This window comes from Mytilus californianus, unplaced genomic scaffold (genome assembly GCF_021869535.1).
Source record: "Mytilus californianus isolate M0D057914Y unplaced genomic scaffold, xbMytCali1.0.p SCAF_4, whole genome shotgun sequence".
NCBI classification, from domain to species: Eukaryota; Metazoa; Mollusca; class Bivalvia; order Mytilida; family Mytilidae; genus Mytilus; species Mytilus californianus.
In genome coordinates, this window is record NW_026262690.1 from 99,085,664 (window position 1) to 99,106,157 (window position 20,494).

The following is a 20,494-nucleotide window of genomic DNA, read 5'->3' on the forward strand; positions in this document are numbered from 1 at the left end:
TAGGCAAAAAAATTTGATTAGCCACTTTGTCACTTTTTGACTACTGCTAACACAGAATAATGATTCCTCTGATCATTTGTTAATTTTTTATTTTCATTTCTTTGATAAAACTAAAGTATTAATTATGCTTTTTGATAACTACCAGGACCCAAGCTGAGTTCAGGCTGATATAAACTTACAGTTTGTGAATGTATTCTTTTAACAATACAAGCAGCCCTTTGAAGTACCGATCTTGAAGCAAAAATCAGCGCTTGTCATTTTCACCATTTACAAAATGATTTTCTAAATGACAAAGGTTTTTTTGATCCATTTCTTCACTAATATATTTGTAAAAGTAAAAAAGGAAATATTCTTACAAAAATCTACAATTTTACCTGGCAACATTTTTATGACAAGTTTACGACCCCAAAGCTAATCAACAGTCGCAACAGGTGTCATAATTTGTTGTTACAGGTAAACTGCCTATCGGATAGGAAATAATTCCGATAGGAAATAATTTGTAAATAGAATCGGTCCATCAGCATTTTCAATTTTAATCAATCATACAATCACTATTTGCAACAGTTTCATGATACATGTACATTGTACAAATGTAATTAACTGAAAGACGAAAACTGTTATGAACTCATTAGGAAACATCGTGTATCTTGACATGAGTTATAATTTTAAAAATCAGATGTGCTTCTGTCCAATTCTGATCGACGCCATTTGTATTCATTTCTACTGTGTATAAGTCTCCGCCGGTAGGAGCACCTCTGTTCCAAGAAAGATCACTCAAATTTATCCTTTTCTCAATACTGATAGACCAACTCAAGATCTGTCTATATCCTTCTCAGTCTGTGCCAAAAACTTATTGAAGCACTTGCCCATAGGGCTGGTGGAATAAAAATAAAACTATCCGAAGCAGCTGTCCGTGCCAAACTCTTTTGGTTTCTGTCTGACATTCAGACAGTGTTATAGGTTTTGTCTGACCGAACAGATTATTGTCTGTCCGAAAAAAAATCAATTAATTAAGCTTATTGTGTTGTTTATGTTTTTAAATGTACTGTGTTGTTTTATGATGATATTCATGGCAAAATTGCATTTCAGAAAGCAGTTGATAAATTTTATTAAATATTTGAATGTATATATTAGAGTTTATTTTATGACTCGAACAGGAACATTTTAAAATTAGAGCAGCCTGTGATGAAAGCTTAAGTGTTTTGGATTCTCAAATTTTTAGATACATTTGCGCTGTTACCATAATGATTTGTGCTAACTGCACATGACATCAGGTTCTTTATGTCGTCGAACTTCAGCCATGGTCTTTTAACCTTCCATTCATTATTGAATTTTCTATCTGGTCTGTGCTCCTCATATTTGAGCTTTTTGTCATGATTGCTTCCTTCGTCAGTCACGTTACATTTCAAGGGCTTACCGGGGATAGCCCCTTGAACATACTTCAGAGTAAACATTTTACCCGGAAGTTTTCATTTCTATCGATCTGTGTGCACGGTCACGGGTTTCATGATCCGAACCTGCTAGGGGGTTTGGGCATGCCCCACCCCAAAAAACATTTTGGACAATTAGACATAAATCCTGCATTCTGAGGTTACATTTTTGTATCTGGAAGTGTATATAACTTATGATGTTGTTTTTTTCTGCAGGTCAGATGAAAACTTCTCCTTTCCTTAATAAAAATCTTTTCAGAACTGTTGACAAGGCTGTTCAAGGCTCTTTTCTTTGAATTTTAAACATTCATGTACATGTAAATTAAATGTATATATTATACTCTTTGCTACATTTTGTTTGAATTAATTTCTCATTCAAATTTGACTTCAGTTTACATGGTTTAAGAGATAATCCTTTCTGCTGCAGACCAAGAAAAGAAGAAAGCTCATATCAATCATTCAATATTTTATTCCTCATAATTGTTCATAATTTTTATACGACCGCAAAAATTTTTTTGGGTTCGTATAATTAATGCTATGATGTTGTCCATTTGGTTTCCGGACAATAACTTTAATTAAAGTGAATGGATCTCTATGAAATTTTACAAAAACGTCGAACACCACAAAAGGAAGGTACCAACAGTTTAGGAATGGGGCCAAAAACAAGCATTTTTGTAGTTTCCAGACAATAACTTGTGTGTCAGTGTATGAATCTCTCTGAAATTGTACCACAAGGTTCCATATCACAAAGGGAAGGCTGGGATTGAGTATGGGGGTAATTGCCCCAAACATGCAGGAAAAAGGGGCCAAAAAAGAGTAGTATTTTTGCAGTTTCCAAACAATAAACTTGTGTTTAAGTGTATGGATCTCTCTAAAATTGTATTACAAGGTTCCATATTACAAAGGGAAGGCTGGGATTGAGTTTGGGGTAATTACTCCAAGGGGGGGGGGGGGTTCATATTTTTTTTTCTTCAAGATTTTTTAGGCCGACCGCGCAAGGGCTGTATAGCCAGTCAAGGTCGTTAAAAACTTCCATTTGTTGTAAGATTTTTGAAATTTCAAATGTATTGAAAAGTTTCAAGAAGAAATCTTCAATTGCGCAGTATTGCACAAAAGATTTTTAAGATCTTTGACCTCATTTATTTTGTGTCAGAAACCTGTATTATGTCAAAAATTTGATCACAATCCAAAATCAGACGGTATCAAGCTTGAAGATTGTGTCCAAACTTGCTCCAACTGTTCAGGGTTCAATCTCTGCGGTTGTATCAGGCTGCGAAGCATTTTATTTTCAATTTGCTGACAGCCTTTTTGCCACCTTTTCTGGTCTCGCACTATCTGACCACCTCAACATTGAAGCCATATTTATAAACAGCTGATTAACTGATACCACTTCTTCATATAAATAACAGTAACAATAACCAGTCATCGAAGTTGTTCTAATAACCAGCGTCTCTTTTCACAAAATATCTTAAAACAATAACCAGTCATCGAAGTTGTTCTAATAACCAGCGTCTCTTTTCACAAAATATCTTAAGAGTAAAAATACTTGTAAGTCATACACATTTCAGTATAACTTACGATCAATTTTAATCGTAAGATTTTTTGTGAAAAGAGTCGCAGTCTTCTTAAATACACAAGATGTCATGCTGGGGTGTGTCATACTAAAGTCAGGTTGCTCTGACCTTGACTTTTACCCCTTTGATAGTAAAACCATGTCTAATTCGTGTCCTGCTCATAACTTTTGTACTGTAAAACATACTAAAGTCAGTCGACTCTGACCTTGACTTTTATTTTGACCATTATGATAGTTGACTTTATCCAATTTGTGTCTGGTTCATAAAGTTTGTACTTTAAAACTTTGGTTTATCAAACTTGATAGGCAGTTGCATCATGGTCTTTGGAGGTGTCATATCCCAAAGTCGGATCACTCTGACCTTGACTTTGTCATTTGATACTATGTTAGTAAAACCTTGTCCAATTCGTGTCTGGATCATATCTTTTGTACCTTAAAATTTTGGTTAACCATGTTAACCTAACATGGTATGCAGTTGCATTATGGACTTGGGGTATGTCATATACCAAAGTCAGATCATTCGGACCTTTCCCATTTGATCCCTATGATAGTTAAACAGTTTCTGATTTGTGTTTGGTGCATAACTTTTGTACTGTAGCACTTAAAAAATTAAGAAAACTTTGTACGCAGAAGCATCATACTGACCTTGACATTCAATTTCAGAATTTACAGTATGCAAACCTCACACTTTGTTCCTGGGTCAGTAAGAGTCTTTCAGATTTGCCTATAATTAACAATGTCCACGTGTCAATTCAACACAGAGGCAATGATTATATAAAATGAATGGCTGAAAACCAAAAATCTCAAAATGTCATTGCCTCAATGCTGAATTTCACAACAGCAACTAAAATGTATTACAGGGTTATAAGTACCTCTACGAATCTAGTGGATATTAACTTTTTATTCTGTCTACATATTGCCATTGTTGATTAAATACTTTCATATAAATTCACTTTTACTACGGTTGTATTGGTTTTAAGTTTGCTGTTTTATTAAAAATAGATGTGTCATTTATTGCCAATGAAACAGCTATCCACCAGAGTTCAAAGGAGGATGATATATAAGCAATTATAGGTCACCATACAGGTCTTCAACAATGAGAAAAACTCATACCATATAGTCAGCTATAAAAGGCCCTGATATTAAAAATGTGAAACAATTCAAACAAGAAAACTAACGGCTTATTAATTAATAACAATACAATTTACAAAAAACAAATATGAAGGACATGACAGAAATGATAGGCCCCTGACATGGGATGGGCACTTTAAAGAATGTAACAGATTTCTGAGTACTGAATTATTTTAAATCTACAGTTGAAGGTTGCAATATCAAAATTTTACAAAATTTTACATGATAAACATATAAAATAAAAGTGAATTTTGATGATTGCTGATGAGACAATGATTTAGTACCAAACATCAAAGCTGTGATTAAATTCATATTTGAAATAATACACATCTACCGATGTAAACTTTCCACAGGTGCTATCCAGCACTTTGATTAAAGGAAAACATTTAATTTAAAACAGTCATGGCATCTCCAGTCCTAACTGTAACGTTGTAGTATAACGTACTTAGTAAATAACGTAGATAAACAAAAAAATGCAGTCGTTCATACAACCGTTCAGAAATTACCACTAGAGAAGCTACATACAAAGGTTATTTTCCTTTACAACCAGTACTAATTACAATGACTGAAAACGTGGTAGTTGTTTAAAATGAAAATACTACTTGAATAGGCCGAACGGAACAAAATACACAAAACATATATATATATATGGCTGCTGTGAATGAGAACAAGAAATGAGAGAGATCACCCAGTAGATCGTTTTTACTGCAATTGGAGAAAATGTTGAATGTTTAGTATTTATATATACTGTACTAACTATAAAAAATGTAAACTCTCATAACAATTGGATATCTGTAGATTTTAAACTAGTAATCATGTGTCTAATAGACCATTGCACATCAGCGAAAGGACCATCACACTTCGGTGCAGACCATCGCATTTCAGTGTGACCATCGCACTTCAGGCCGGGTCTACAGGCCATCCCCCCTCCTAGTCCTACATATACATGTATGTCATATAAACTTGTCTAATCCAGTGTTATAAAAGATCGTTCCATTAATATTGGAGAAAGTCAACTTGGCCAAGTAAGATGGTCAGATAGGAACTGTTTGAGTTACTGTCCTCTGGATTCACTCAAAATGTCCTAGTGAGAACCCTGCTGTATAGGAGCTATTAAGGTTAAACTTGTAAAGTGCAAAAATAATCAGCAACACAAAAAGTAAACTATAGTATGTTCATATAAAATTCCTAATAAGCCAAGCCCCCCTTCCAGGTGAGCGATACAGGCACAGGTGTGCCTCTTAATGAAATTGAATTTTTTTTTTTTTTTTTTTTTGTGTTTGATTTATCTATATCTATTAATGAAAAACAAATGGACGCAAATATACACAGACCAGTTAAAAAATTGAAACCTCAATGTCAATAATATTTTTGTACATGTACTTTGTAAATTTTTATCCATTTTCATTTCAGGGAGGAAACAATGCTGGACATACAGTTGTAGTTGAAGAGAAAATGTATGATTTTCATATTCTGCCAAGTGGAATTGTTAACCCCGACTGTACAGCTGTCATTGGTAATAGATATACTGGTTCTATTGAAAAATAAACAATGCTTTACCAATCAGAGCTCCAGATAAGCTGCATATTTGCGTGATTACACAATAAAAACAAATGAAAACCCAATTCAATTGACAATTGCAGCGTTCAAAAACCCAATTCATGCATAGAAAAACCCAATGTTATGTCAAAACTATGCATTCTCAATCCTATTTGTCTCTATTGTGTGTGTTAATTACCCTAATTGATAAATTATTGTCACGTAAATCTATTTTTGTAATATTAGGAAATCTACTTTCGTTCTTAAAATAGAGCGTTACATCAAATATCTGATCTGGGTCCCTGTTGGGACATGTCTGTGTTATAGTAGTCTCAGATATCATCAATAAAAATTTACAAATTGCCAAAGTTGCCTCTGATATTGAATGTGATGATAATGAAGCAGAGTCTGACTCACACTTCACTCTTATAAATCATGAAAACATTTTATTCAAAACTATTTACCATACTTGGAAAAAATAACATGCTGACAAGCAATGTCAAGGGATTGTTATGATATATAACCCCAACAAAAACAAGGGGTGATCGTATGTGCTCTAGAAGGTAATCAGTTACTGCCCCACTAGTAACACCAGTTTATATAAATTGACAGAAAATACAAAACTGGCAGAACAGTTGAAACAAACTAGACACAAATTAAACAACAACAAAAAAATTGCTTGTCAGTGTTGAAACCAAATAAAACAACTATCACATACATACTTGAAAGAAAGATATTTAAGATAACTTTGTTTGATATGATTACATTATGACATATGCCTCAATTCAATATTAAGATCAATGAAAATAGACAAATACATTCAGGAGCTAGGTGGTGAAAAAACCCAATTTGATATTTATTTGCATGAGGGGTGAATTGGAATTAATGCAATTGAAAAAACTATTTCACTCAATTACATCAAAATTGGTGGGTAAAAAATCCCAGGGGCGGATCCGCCTCTGACCCCAATTTGTGAATTCTTATCTGGAGCTCTGATTACAATGTTTAAAGATCCAATGATATGCCCTTATTGTGCATATTGAAATTGTTGCATGAATAAAATGTAATATTTAAAAGAATCTGTAGAACAACATGCATGAGGATATCCTAAGTCCTATAAATATTGTGTCGGATATGATTGTTAAAAGTCCCATTACTCTGGAAAGACAAGCCAGAAAATATTCAAAGTCAAAACCTACATTCACCAATCCCAACCACAACCCAGCTCAGTGTGTTAGTCTAGTACAAAGCAAAGTTTATACTCGTATCATATAATCATGTTCACGTCCTGAATATGCAGTTAATTTGCCACTGGACCTTTAAAAGCCATTCATCCAATCTCAGCCTTAAGTTTGTAGTGATTCAAGCATACTAGAGCTAGTGCATGCACTAGAAAAACAAAATCCTGAAAACGCCCGCTTATCGATAATGCCGAGCGGAACACGCTCTTTAGTGAAAAGATCAACTTTTTTGACTTTATGCATCTTTATTAGCTTTCGTATTCAAAATTAGCTGTCTGGCGCTATCTTTCGCCGTTTTCACTAATTATCGTCTTTCCGTTCGGCAAATTCGACTTTTTCCTATAATCCCTCAGATAGCGATGGCCCTTTAACAGTCCGATTTAATTAAGAAGAGCTCATGATCTTTATTAATGTTGTTCTAAAGTTACATAACGTAATTAATATATACATTTAAATAATGCAATTAAAATGAAGTTTCAATATGACTATTTAAAAAATGCCTTTAATTTACCCCTAACTTTTTAAATAAAATGGTTTGTTGTGTTCACCAATTCTAACAATTATGTAAAGTTTCAAGTCAATCAATCCAAACAAACTGAAGTTATGGTTCAACATGTGAAATATTAGCATAAATCTGACAATTGGAAATCCTGTCACTCTGGAATAACAAACTCAAAAATTTCAAAAACTAATAGGGAGCTACCTTTTATCAATCCCAACATAATGTAGTTTTGAGGCAATCAATCCAGGCATACCGGAGTTAATCTGATATGTGAAAAATTGCCTTAAATCTAATGGAACAACAGAAATTTCTGAAATTGAAAGGGAGCTTTCTTCCGCCAATCTTTAGTCTGTGTTAAAATTGCATGAGAATTGATGATTTTTAAGCAAATTTGAGTTATTGTGTGAAATGTTGAACCGACGAAAGGACAGGTGAATGGATGGACTGACTCACTATCATGTTGTACCATATTATCTTACCTCATATACACTTCAAGGAATTTACTGGTTAAAAGGGAACACATGGGAACTGTGTTTATTTAATATTTGGTCAGTCGGCCTGGTTTCTTTTAGGTACACGGTTAGTAGTAGAATTACGTTTCTTTTAAAAAAAACCAAAACAGTGTTATTAAATTAACATACCAGTCAAGAAAAGAGAATGGAAACAGGGTATGTGTCAAAGTGACAAAAACCCGTCCAAAGTGCAGAAAACAGCCCAAGGCCACCTAGGGGTCTTCAACGCAGGGAGAAAATCCAGCACCCAGAGGCAGGCTTTGGTTGGTCCCTAAACAATAATGTATACTTGTTCAGCAAAATAAAAGCCACACTAAACTCCAAAATATACAAATCAACCAAAATAAAAAAAACACAAGACTAACAAAGGCTAGTATTGTAAACATACATAGTTATATTTTTTTCATACTTTTAGACAAAAACATGTCTTAGAGAGGGCTTTCTCACTGGAAATGATTGAAAGTAAAATTGTGATATCAAGGTTGACAACTTTCGTCTAAATTCCCCATATTAAGATAATTCATTACACAGTGTACTATAGTGACCTAATACGGTATATACAGGGTCCATATGGGGCTCGAGCTTCTCACTCTTGCCCCATATGGAATTTACTGACCCCATATATATTGTATAACATGTAGATCACTGTGTAACTAATAAAATCTATGGAGAGTAGATACCTATTATTAGTGGTGCTTCTAAAGTAAGGCCAAATAAAAAAGAAATATGATACTGCAGTCATATGGTATTTTAAACGCTATTTTCCAAAGCAGAAATTTGAAATCCTGATCCGTTTGTTAAATCAAGATACTCATTAGAATATATTATAATAGTATTGGTAGTAAAATTGCTATAATGACTTGATATTTTGACAACTGACCTCCAGTAGTCATGACAATAACATTGGTTTCAAGGACAGTCTATGCCATATCCATTGTATGCAATAGTTTTCTCACTTATTATCCAAGTATTGACCCTAAAATATTCCATTTTTTCTTGGAAATCTAGCTTGTTTGTATCTGAAAAATGATTATGCTGATAGGCAATTCTGCCACTCTTGTATTGCAGGAAATGGTGTTGTTGTTCATTTACCAGATTTATTTGAAGAAATTGAAAAAAATGTTCAAAAAGGACTAGAAGATTGGAAAAACAGACTGATCATATCTGACAGGGCACATCTAGGTATGTCAATACATGAGCTTGTGTACAATATATAATTATATCATATATTTCTAGTATAAGCCAGAAAGTGCAGGTATCTAGAAATCTATGAAATTTAAACATAAGGTTTATAACCACAAAAGGAAGGTTGGGATTGATTCTTTGGGGTTATGGTCCCAACAGTTTAGTATTAGGGGCCAAAAAGGGGCCCAAATAAGCATTTTTCTTGCTTCATGACAATAACTTGTGGAACAGTGTATGGATCTCTCTGAAATTATACCACAAGTTTCCATACCACAAAGGGATGGTTAGGATTGGCTTTGGGGGGTTATGGCTCAAACCGTTTAGGAATTAGGGGCAAAAAAGAGAAAAAACAAGGGTGTCCTGGTTAATGGACAATTACTTGACAATTTAAAAGCAGTGTAAGGGAGGTAATCCAAACACAACGATTTGATTACCTCCCTTACACTGCTTTTAAATTATGTATAAAGAAATGTTGTATTGTCTTGAGATGATTAGCTGTCAATTTATTTTTAGAAGTTACTATTAAGGAATATTAATTTTAGCCATGATTATGTATGTCATTTTCTATTTTAAGACTTTTATGATGTATTTAAATGGGTAATTATGGTTGCAAACTCCATTGGAAATTTGAATTCAGATTATGACCATATCTTGAGGGAAAGATTTTTTTTGGGGGGTAAAAAGGAGGGGGGGGGGGTTAAAAAGAAATTGTGGGGGGTCAATTTTTTCTAATTTCAGATTTCAGAAATTAAAAAGAAAAATTCTTCAAATAGTATTTTTTTTGCACAAAAGCAAACAACCGGGGTAAAATAATTTTTTTTGGTTAGGGGGGGGGGGGGGGGGGGGGGGGGCAATACGCAACAGCATAGTGTATTGCACAAAAGCAAAAAAAATGAATATAAATTCAAATCAAATTACCAATTCTAAGTTCTTTGACAACAGTTATTCTGTGTCAGAAACCTATTATGTGTCAAATATTTAATTACAATCCAAATTCCGACCTGTATCAAGCACGAATATTGTGTCCATTTTTGCCCCAACTGTTCAGGGTTGGACCTCTGCGGTCGTATCCAGCTGCGCTCAGCGAAGCTATTTATTAGCTGATTCTAGAAACATCAAATACAGTGATGGAAGTATATATAATATAATAGTGTATATCGAAGGGTTCAGTGGTAATAAATTTGTTTGTTTGTGATCAATATCATTTGTTTTTTTAGCATTAAGAGTTACCTCCTTTACAATGGTTTTGTTATAAAGAAATGTTGTATTGTCTTGAGGTGATTAGCTGTCAATTTATTTTTAGAAGTTAGTATTAAATGCTGATGAAGGTATATTAATTTTAGCCATGATTATGTATGTCATTTTCTATTTTAATACTTTTATGATGTATTTAAATGGGTTTTTATGGTTGCAAACTCCATTGGAAATTATGACCATATCTTGAGGGAAAGAATTTTTTTTTGGAAAAAAGGGGGGGGGGGGGGTGGAGTTAAACAAAAATTGGGGTGGGGGGTAAAAAAAAATTGGGGGGGTGGGTACAATTTTTTCTCAAGATTTCAGAAATTAAAAAGAAAATTTCTTAAATATTATTTAATTTTTTTTTGGGGGGGGGGGGGGGTCGGAGGGATAGTTTATAGTGAATTGCACAACAGCAAGAAATCTTCAATTGATAAATTCAAATCATAACCAATTTCAAGTTTTTTTTACTACATTTATTCTGTGTCAGAAACCTATAATGTGTCAAATATTTAATTACAATCCAAATTCAGACCTGTATCAAGCTTGAATATTGTGTCCATTTTTGCCCCAACTGTTCAGGGTTGGACCTCTGCGGTCGTATCCAGCTGCGCTCGGAGAAGCACATTTATTGGAATATATACTTGCAGAAGAGAGTTGCATAGGGTTTCCGGATAACTCCTCCTACAGTTTGAATGCTAGGAAGTTTTCACTTTTCTGGCTGTTTGTACATATATTGAAGGTGTGCATGTGGTCAGGGTTTTGATTTTTGATTCAGCCATGCTGGATCTATGCGATCACTCTGGTTTTGGAGATGGTGCAGAATACTAAATTGAAGACATATCATGAAACTAATTATGTGTTTTTATGACTTGCAGAAACTTTCTTCACCATTTTAATCATCAACTGCAAACTTTTGACATCTTATTTGTCATATATTTGTATAAGAAAAGATTGGTTGAATAGTGACTTTATTTTAGATATACACTTGCATATAGTTCCTCTCTAAATCAAAATTTATGATGATTTACTATTTATGAATTAATTTGAAAAAGTATTTGTACATCAATTGAATCAGTTGATAAGAATTTTGAAAGTATTATATTAGTATCTTGTGCTTGTGTAAATTATTTTTCAATGAAATGTAGGTCAACATGTGTATTAATATATCTAAGTTGATTCCAACACTTTTTATACAACTGCAAAAAAATTTTGCGGTCGTATATTGGTATGACGTTGGTGTCATCGTCCGCGTCGCTGTTCGAAGACACATAGGTTTTCGCACTCTGACTTTAGTTTAAGTGAATGGATCTCTATGATATTTTACCATAAGGTTCAATACCACAAAAGGAAAGACGGGATTGATTTTGGGGGTTATGGTACCAACAGTTAAGGAATTGGGGGCCAAAAAGGGGCCAAAAATAAGCATTTTTGTAACTTCCAGACATAACTTGTGTGTTTGTGTATGGATCTCTCTGACATTGTACCACAAGCTGGGATTGATTTTGGAGGTAATTGCCTCAAAATTTAAGGAATAGGGGGCAAAAAAAGTGGCAAAAAACAAGCATTTTTCTAGTTTCATGACAATAACTTGTGTGTAAGTCTATGGATCTTTCTGAAATTGTACTACAAGGTTCCATATCACAAAGGGAAAGCTGGAATTGAGTTTGAGGGTAATTGCCCAAAACGTTTAGGAATAAGGGGCCAAAAATAAGCATTTTTCTAGTTTCCAGACAATAACTTGTGTTCAAGTGTATGGATCTCTCTGAAATTGTACTGCAAGGTACCATACCACAAAGGGAAGGCTGGGATTGAGTTTGGGGGTGATGAATCATAAGGGGGTTCAAAAAATTTGGGGGGGATTTTTTTTCCCTTTTTTTTGTTTAAAATTTTCCTTTTTAAATTGGTTATTTCTGATTTATATATAAAAGCAAATAATAATGATATGGTTTGAATAGGTAAATTAAAAAATTTTAAGTTCTTAGACCACATTCATTCTGTGTCAGAAACCTATGCTGTGTCAAATATTTAATCACAATCCAAATTCAGTGCTGTATCAAGCTCATACTTGCCCCAACTGTTCAGGGTTCGACCTCTGTGGTCGTATCAAGCTGCGCCCAGCGGAGCATTTTATTTTAAATGGTATTACTCCAATTCTTTCCATAGGCAAGTAAGAGTCAGAATGATTATTAACTGTCATGATTTTCAATTAAGTATTAATTGGAAACAACCCCAGGCTTAATTCAAAACAGTTAATATCTCATGACCTGTTACATAATTAAATAGACACAATTTATTACACACCTAACTGAATACACACATTCTTGACCTCAATAGTAAACCTACAAATGTATTATTTATTTTGATCTACACTACATTAAAATATTCTGTTAATTTTGCTAGCTAGCTGAATAATTAATCTGATGTGGGTTTTTTTTTCAAAGAAAACACTTAAAATGAAAAAAATATGTATAAAAAATGCAAGCAATTTTTATTTTACTTGTAAAATCAGTGCCATTATCATCTGGCATAAGTCAATAATCATGTTCTAATTAATTAGTTACAATTATTATCAGAAATTTTGTTGAAATATAAAACAAAATGGCATAACTCTTACCTGAACATTTTCTGCAATAAAATTTATTTGTTTGTTTTACATTTATATCCCATTATATTGCTATTTAACATTAATTGGAAATATCTCAGCATTAGGTATTTGTACATTCAGATTTGAATACAGGAAATGTATTTTTCTTGACCCTTTCACCGATAGCTGCCCAGACAGAAGCTACTCTGAGACGATGGCTTCCCTGGCTACTATTACTCAAGTGGGAGATCTTCATAATAAATGTCAATAAAAACTTGTCTGTAGTATTTTGTGTCTTTATTTCATTCACTAACACCATGTTCACAGTTTTGTTCATGTTTTGATAATTTTTTCTTCATAAAATATTCAAATTTTCAAATTTTCGGCATTATCTAGGTGAAATTCTCAAAATTCTACTTTTTGACCCAAAATCGTAATTTTTAAACCCAAAACGGCAAAATTTTGAAAAATTTAATGAGGCTGTACAAATTCCTTACACTGAACGATGTCCATTCCAAGTGTTTTGTACATAAAACGACATTTTATGTCAAAAAAGTATACTAGTTTGGCTTCAATTTTTCCATATACTTTCAAAAAAAATGTTCCCTCATTTTAAATTCTCGTAAATTCCGTAAATTTCCTCTGATTTTGACACGGTTTTCAACAAATGGAAGCGCTATGTTTACACTTTCATCCGGGTATTCAACAAACAAAGATAACTCGTGTTTGCACTGTTTTGAGCGGGAAATATAAAAGAGGTATTCCGATCCCGGTAAAACGGGACTCATCGTCAGCTGTCTGAAGCGTGATTCCCGGTAAACTAGGACTCATCGGCGAAAGGGTTAATGAAGAATGAACACCAATTTAGATAAAAAATAGTTTTATTTTTTTTAACATTTGTTGTTGAGAAAGTGCATTTATAAGGCCTCTTTCTGGAAATTATTAAACCTGTCATTATTAATGGCATATAAAAAATATATTACTTGTTTGACGATTTTCCTTTCCATTCTTGTCAAAAATAAAATCTGACACAGTCTAAAATTGAAAGATCAGTATATATATTTATATTTGCATCAATATTGCGAAATTCCCTACCTTTGGACAATAACAGAGAAATTTTACAGTAAGATTGGAAATGAAAAGAGAAAAAATTTAGAAAAAAGTATGGTCAGAAAGAATATCAGACTAGCTATGAATATGGCTGAATCACAACATCAACACTGCTTTGATTATTAATATTTGTTCTTTTGGGAGATAGTTGAACTTTGTCAGTTTTTGGAGTATTTACTTGCATAAGAGGTGCATAGCGTTTCCGGACAACTCCTCCTACAGTTTGAATGCTAGAAAGTTTTCACTTTTCTGGCTGTTTGTACATAGATTGAAGGTGTGCATGTGGTCAGGGTTTTGATTTTTATTAATATTTGCTCTTTTGGGAGATAGTTGAACCTTGTCATTTTTTGGAGTATTTACTTGCATAAGAGGTGCATAGCGTTTCCGGATAACTCCTCCTACAGTTTGAATGCTTGGAAGTTTTCACTTTGCTGGCTGTTTGTACATATATTGAAGGTGTGCATGTGGTCAGGGTTTTGATTTTTGTCGAGCCTTCGACTTTAGTCGAAAAAGCGAGACATAGCGATCCTACATTCCGTCGGCGTCGGCGGCGTCCACAAATATTCACTCTGTGGTTAAAGTTTTTGAAATTTTAATAACTTTCTTAAACTATCCTGGATTTCTACCAAAATTGGACAGAAGCTTGTTTATGATCACAAGATAGTATCCAGAAGTAAATTTTGTAAAAATAAAATTCCATTTTTTCCGTATTTTACTTATAAATGGACTTAGTTTTTCTGCCGGGAAATATTACATTCACTCTGTGGTTAAAGTTTTTAAAATTTTAATAACTTTCTTAAACTATCCTGGGTTTGTACCAAACTTGGACAGAAGCTTGTTTATGATCATAAGATAGTATCCAGAAGTAAATTTTGTAAAAATATAAATCCATTCTTTCCTTGTTTTACTTTTAAATGGACTTAGATTTTCTGCCAGGAAACAACACATTCACTCTGTGGTTAAAGTTTTTAAAATTTTAATAACTTTCTTATACTATTTTGGATTTGTACCAAACTTTGTCATTACATTCAGTCTCAGTTAAAGTTTTTAAACATTTATTAATTTCATAAACTATCCTTGATTTTTACCAAACTTTGACAGAAGCTTCTTACAATCAAAAGATAGTATCAAGTGGAATATTTTTATTGATTTACTTCCTCATTTTTTTATACGACCGCAAAAATTGAAAATTTTTTGGTCGTATATTGGTATGACGTTGGCGTCGTCGTCGTCGTCGTCCGGCGTCGTCCGAAGACACATTGGTTTTCGCACTCTAACTTTAGTTTAAGTGAATGGATCTCCATGAAATTTTACCATAAGGTTCGACTTCAATACCACGAAAGGAAGGTGGGGATTGATTTTGGGGGTTATGGTACCAACAGTTAAGGAATTAGGGGCCAAAAAGGGGCCAAAAATAAGCATTTTTGTAACTTCCAGACAATAACTTGTGTGTAAGTGTATGGATCTCTCTGACATTGTACCACAAGGTTCCATATCACAAAGGGAAGGCTGTAATTGATTTTGGGGGTAATTGCCTCAAAATTTTAGGAATTAGGGGCCAAAAAAGGGGCAAAAAACAAGCATTTTTCTAGTTTCATGACAATAACTTGTGTGTAAGTGTTTGGATATTTCTGAAATTGTACTACAAGGTTCCATATCACAAAGGGAAAGCTGGAATTGAGTTTGGGGGTAATTGCCCGAAACGTTTAGGAATTGGGGGCCAAAAAGGGGCCAAAAATAAGCATTTTTCTAGTTTCCAGACAATAACTTGTGTTCAAGTGTATGGATCTCTCTGAAATTGTACTGCAAGGTACCATACCACAAAGGGAAGGCTGGGATTGAGTTTGGGGGTGATGAATCATAAGGGGGTTCAAAAAATTTGGGGGGGGGGATTTTTTTTTTTCTTTTTTTTCCTTTTTTTCCTTTTTTTTTTCTTTTAAAATTTTCCATTTTAAGTTGGTTATTTCTGATTAATATTTAAAAGCAAATAATAATGATATGGTAGGAGATACACACCAAACAGGATGTGTAAATTATTATATAATAAGTATTGTGCAATAGCAAGACATTTTCAATTGCACAGTATTGCACAATTGCAAGAAATCTTCAATTGCACAGTATTGCGCAATAGCAAGAAATCTTCAATTGCACAGTATTGCACAATAGCAAGAAATATCCAATAGCACAATATTGCGCAATAGCAAGAAATTGTCAATTGTACAGTATTGCACAATAGCAAGAAATATTCAATTGCACAGTATTGTGCAAAAGAAGATACTTCGTATAAATTGCTTATTTCTTGATCAATTTCAATGGGGTTTTATTCTTGAATTCTTGGGGTTCTTTAATATGCTGAATCTAACCGTGTATTAAGTTTTTGGATTTTGGGCCCCGTTTTTAAATTGGTCCACATTGAGGTCCAAAGGGTCCAAAATTTAACTTTGTTTGATTTCATCAAAAATTGAATTATTGGGGTTCTTTGATATGCCGAATCTAACCGTGTATTTAGATTCTTAATTTTTGGTTCCGTTTTCAAATTGGTCTACATTAAGTTCAAAAGGGTCCAAAATTAAACTTAGTTTGATTTTAACAAAAATTGAATTTTTAGGGTACTTTGATATGCTGAATCTAAACATGTATTTAGATTTTTGATTATGGGCCCAGTTTTCAAGTTGGTCCAAATCGGGGTCCAAAATTAAACTTTGTTTGATTTCAACAAAAATTGAATATATGGGGTTCTTTGATATGCTGAATCTAACCATGTATTTAGATTTTTGATTTTTGGGCCCCGTTATCAACTTTGTCCACATTGAGGTCAAAAGGGTCCAAAACTAAACTTTGTTTGATTTCATCAAAAATTGAATTCTTGGGGTTCTTTGATATGCTGAATCTAACCATGTATTTAGATTTTTTATTTGTGGACCCGCTATCAAATTGGTTCATATTGAGGTCAAAAGGGTCCAAAATTAAACTTTGTTTGATTTCATCAAAAATTGAATTATTGGGGTTCTTTGATATGCCAAATCTAACCATGTATTTAGATTTTTAATTTTGGGTCCCGTTTTTTAAATTGGTCTACATTAAGGTCCAAAGGGTCCAAAATTAAACTTAGTTTGATTTTAACAAAAATTGAATTTTTGGGGTTCTTTGATATGCTGAATCTAAACATGTGTTTAGATTTTTGATTATGGGACCAGTTTTCAAGTTGGTCCAAGTTGGGGTCAAAAATTAAACTTTGTTTGATTTCAACAAAAATTGAATATATGGGGTTCTTTGATATGCTGAATCTAAACATGTATTTAGATTTTAGATTTTTGGCCCAGTTTTCAAGTTGGTCCAAATTGGGGTCCAAAATTAAACTTTGTTTGATTTCAACAAAAATTGAATATGTGGGGTTCTTTGATATGCTGAATCTTACCATGTATTTAGATTTTTTATTTTGTGGGCCTGCTATCAAATTGGTTCATATTGAGGTCAAAAGGGTCCAAAATTAAACTTTGTTTGATTTCATCAAAAATTGAATTATTGGGGTTCTTTGATATGCCAAATCTAACCGTGTTTTTAGATTTTTAATTTTGGGTCCCGTTTTTTAAATTGGTCTACATTAAGGTCCAAAGGGTCCAAAATTAAACTTAGTTTGATTTTAACAAAAATTGAATTCTTGGGGTACTTTGATATGCTGAATCTAAACATGCGTTTAGATTTTTGATTATGGGACCAGTTTAAAGTTTGTACAAGTTGGGGTCCAAAATTAAACTTTGTTTGATTTCAACAAAAATTGAATATATGGGGTTCTTTGATATGCTGAATCTAACCATGTATTTTGATTTTGGACATTGGACCATAATAGGTAAATTAAAAAAAATTGAAGTTCTTAGACCACATTCTTTCTGTGTCAGAAATCTATGCTGTGTCAAATATTTAATCACAATCCAAATTCAGAGCTGTATCAAGCTTGAATGTTGTGTCCATACTTGCCCCAACTGTTCAGGGTTCGACCTCTGCGGTCGTATCAAGCTGCGCCCAGCGAAGCATTTTATTGTTGAGTCTGTAATTAAGAGAAAAAGTAGGCGAGACACTGGGTTCCGCGGAACCCTTACGAATTTTTATTAATATTTGCTCTTTTAGGAGATAGTTGAACTTTGTCATGTTTGGAGTATATACTTGCATAAGAGGTGCATAGCGTTTCCAGATAACTCCTCCTACAGTGAACCATAGACCTATGTGCTCCCATGCTCAACTTTGTGTATTTTAGAATAACACTTTGCATCTGTGGGGGCATCATTTGTGTCTCCCAGACACAATATAAAATCTCAATGAAAGTCCTACATTGACTATGTTATAATACACGTACAGTTACTTCAAGTTCAGAGTGGAGCGGGGGGCATCACTTTGTCTAGTTTTTAGTTTATTCTCCATAAAATTTATTTTTGCAAAGTTAATCATTTGAATACAGGAAGTGTTTATTTGCAAGGAAGAATAAACTCCAATTTCAATAAAAATAAGTTTTTAAATTTGTTTATGTTAAAAAAAAGTACATTTTCAATGCCTTTTTCTGAAAATATTACACCCTACAACTCTAAATCTTCTGTGTCATTAAATAATGATAATTGTTTTATAAAATCAATAAGCAATTCTTATAGGAGAAAAATAGTATACCTATGTTTCAATTTACAAAATGCCCTCAAGACAGCCTTTTTAGATAAATTTTTGGAGACAATCAAGATCTTAGTTTCAAGTCTATCTGCATGTTGGTCCCATGTCCTACAAGGATAATTGATAAATTTCATTAGAAGAATCTTTATTTGGTAATTTCTTCTGTTTCTAAAGATAAAACTCAAAAGGTGAAACATGTAAAAAGTAAAATAACAAAAAAGCTGAACTCCAAAATTCAAAACGGAAAGTCCCTAATCAGGGAACATTATTTGGTTAAGATATGAAATTGCAATTTAAATGAAATTGTTGTGCAAGTTAAGGGACCTGCTATCATTGATTCACTCATTTTACCTACTGAAAAGTGCTTATCCTTCTAAAGACCTGCAGTTAATGCAATTTTCTGCAATAGTGCTATATAAATGTTCTTTTTTGTGCACACCATACCTAAATATAATTTGAAATTATTCAAGCTACTCTTCCAATCTTTCCATAAGTGATTTCCATCACTTTGATTTTCCCATGAAAATGGTCAGTGACTTTTGATCTTGATTTCTGAAAAACTGCACAATATTTTCTTTTGACGTCCAAATTAATTTTAAAGTACACACATTTCGAATCGAATGATATATAATATAGTCGTGTAGTAGTTTTGACGATTAAATTTTGAACATTCTGACTCGGGTCACCGGGCTATTATCTTGAAAACTATAATAGTCTGACAATAAAAACTGTAAAGGAAAAATTATCAGCAGGATAATTTCTACAAACATGTAAACATGACTGAAATTGTCAGTTAACTCTTAATAGAGTTATTCCCCTTTTATGATGATTTATACTTAAAAGTGGCCATTGTTGAAGATGCAGGTGAGCAACACAGGCTCTTTAGAGTCTCCAGTTTAATATTTTCTGGGTGGGCATCCATTCCCCCCTCGCCCCCAACCCCCTAGCAGTCACAGAAGGCAAGATGTAGGTGTTGCTTTTCCAGCAACAGCAGCGTCAACAATAGTTAGTTTGTGATAATAATAATAAATTCTTTATTTAAATGTGATAGATCAATAATATTTTGTATGAAGTTTCATAACAATCAGTACATATCAATTTGACGACTGTTTTGAGGCCCCGCCCCCTAGGTCATGGTCCAGTGACTTGGAATTAATTACCCATTTTGAATTAAAGTTTCTGCTTAAGTAAGTTAGTTTGATAGGAACTACTCACAATAGACAATGATATTTCCATAAATTCACATTAGTAGACCATTTTGAGGCCCTGCCTACTAATTCATGGTCAAGGGACTTTCAATTAATTAGAAGTGACTGTCCATCAGATTCTTTTTATGCCCCCGACGTAGCGGTGGAGGCATTAAGTTTTACCCTTGTCCGTCTGTACGTACGTACGTCCCATAATTGGTTTCCGTTCTCTAACTTGAGTTTGCCTCAACTACATGTTATGAAACTTATACACAATGCTTATTACCACAAAACACAGATCAAGTTTGAATTTTTGTGGTGTCACTTTAACCGTTCTAGAGTTATGCTCCTTTATAAATGGAAAAATTGCAAAATTTTTAGTTTCCGTTCTCTAACTCAAGTTTGCCTCAACCAAATGTTATGAAACTTATACACAATGGTTATTACCACAAAACACAGATCAAGTTTGAATTTTGGTGGCGTCACTTTAACCGTTCTAGAGTTATGCTTCTTTATAAATGGAAAAATTGCAAAATTTTTAGTTTCCGTTCTCTAACTTAAGTTTGCCTCAACCAAATGTTATGAAACTTATACACAATGCTTAT

At 33.4% G+C, this 20,494-nt stretch overlaps 1 protein-coding gene and 2 long non-coding RNA genes across 5 annotated transcripts in view; 2 read left to right on the forward strand and 1 right to left on the reverse strand.

Annotated features, from left to right (window-relative positions):
• Positions 1-20,494, forward strand: part of LOC127698964 (adenylosuccinate synthetase isozyme 1-like) — a 269,886-nt gene that overhangs the window by 31,818 nt on the left and 217,574 nt on the right. For all 3 annotated transcript variants that reach the window (XM_052202747.1, XM_052202749.1, XM_052202748.1), the window contains exons 2-3: positions 5,548-5,650; positions 8,997-9,110. In XM_052202747.1, the coding sequence (XP_052058707.1) occupies positions 5,548-5,650; positions 8,997-9,110 (217 nt within the window). The remainder of the gene's footprint in view (positions 1-5,547; positions 5,651-8,996; positions 9,111-20,494) is intronic.
• The window catches only part of LOC127699011 (uncharacterized), a 314,933-nt gene that overhangs the window by 6,422 nt on the left and 288,017 nt on the right, over positions 1-20,494 (reverse strand). The gene's annotated exons all lie outside the window — the stretch shown is intronic.
• LOC127699024 (uncharacterized) lies at positions 15,951-18,087 on the forward strand. Its single transcript, XR_007981014.1, has 2 exons — positions 15,951-16,860; positions 17,520-18,087. It is a non-coding gene; the product is annotated as an uncharacterized LOC127699024 (long non-coding RNA).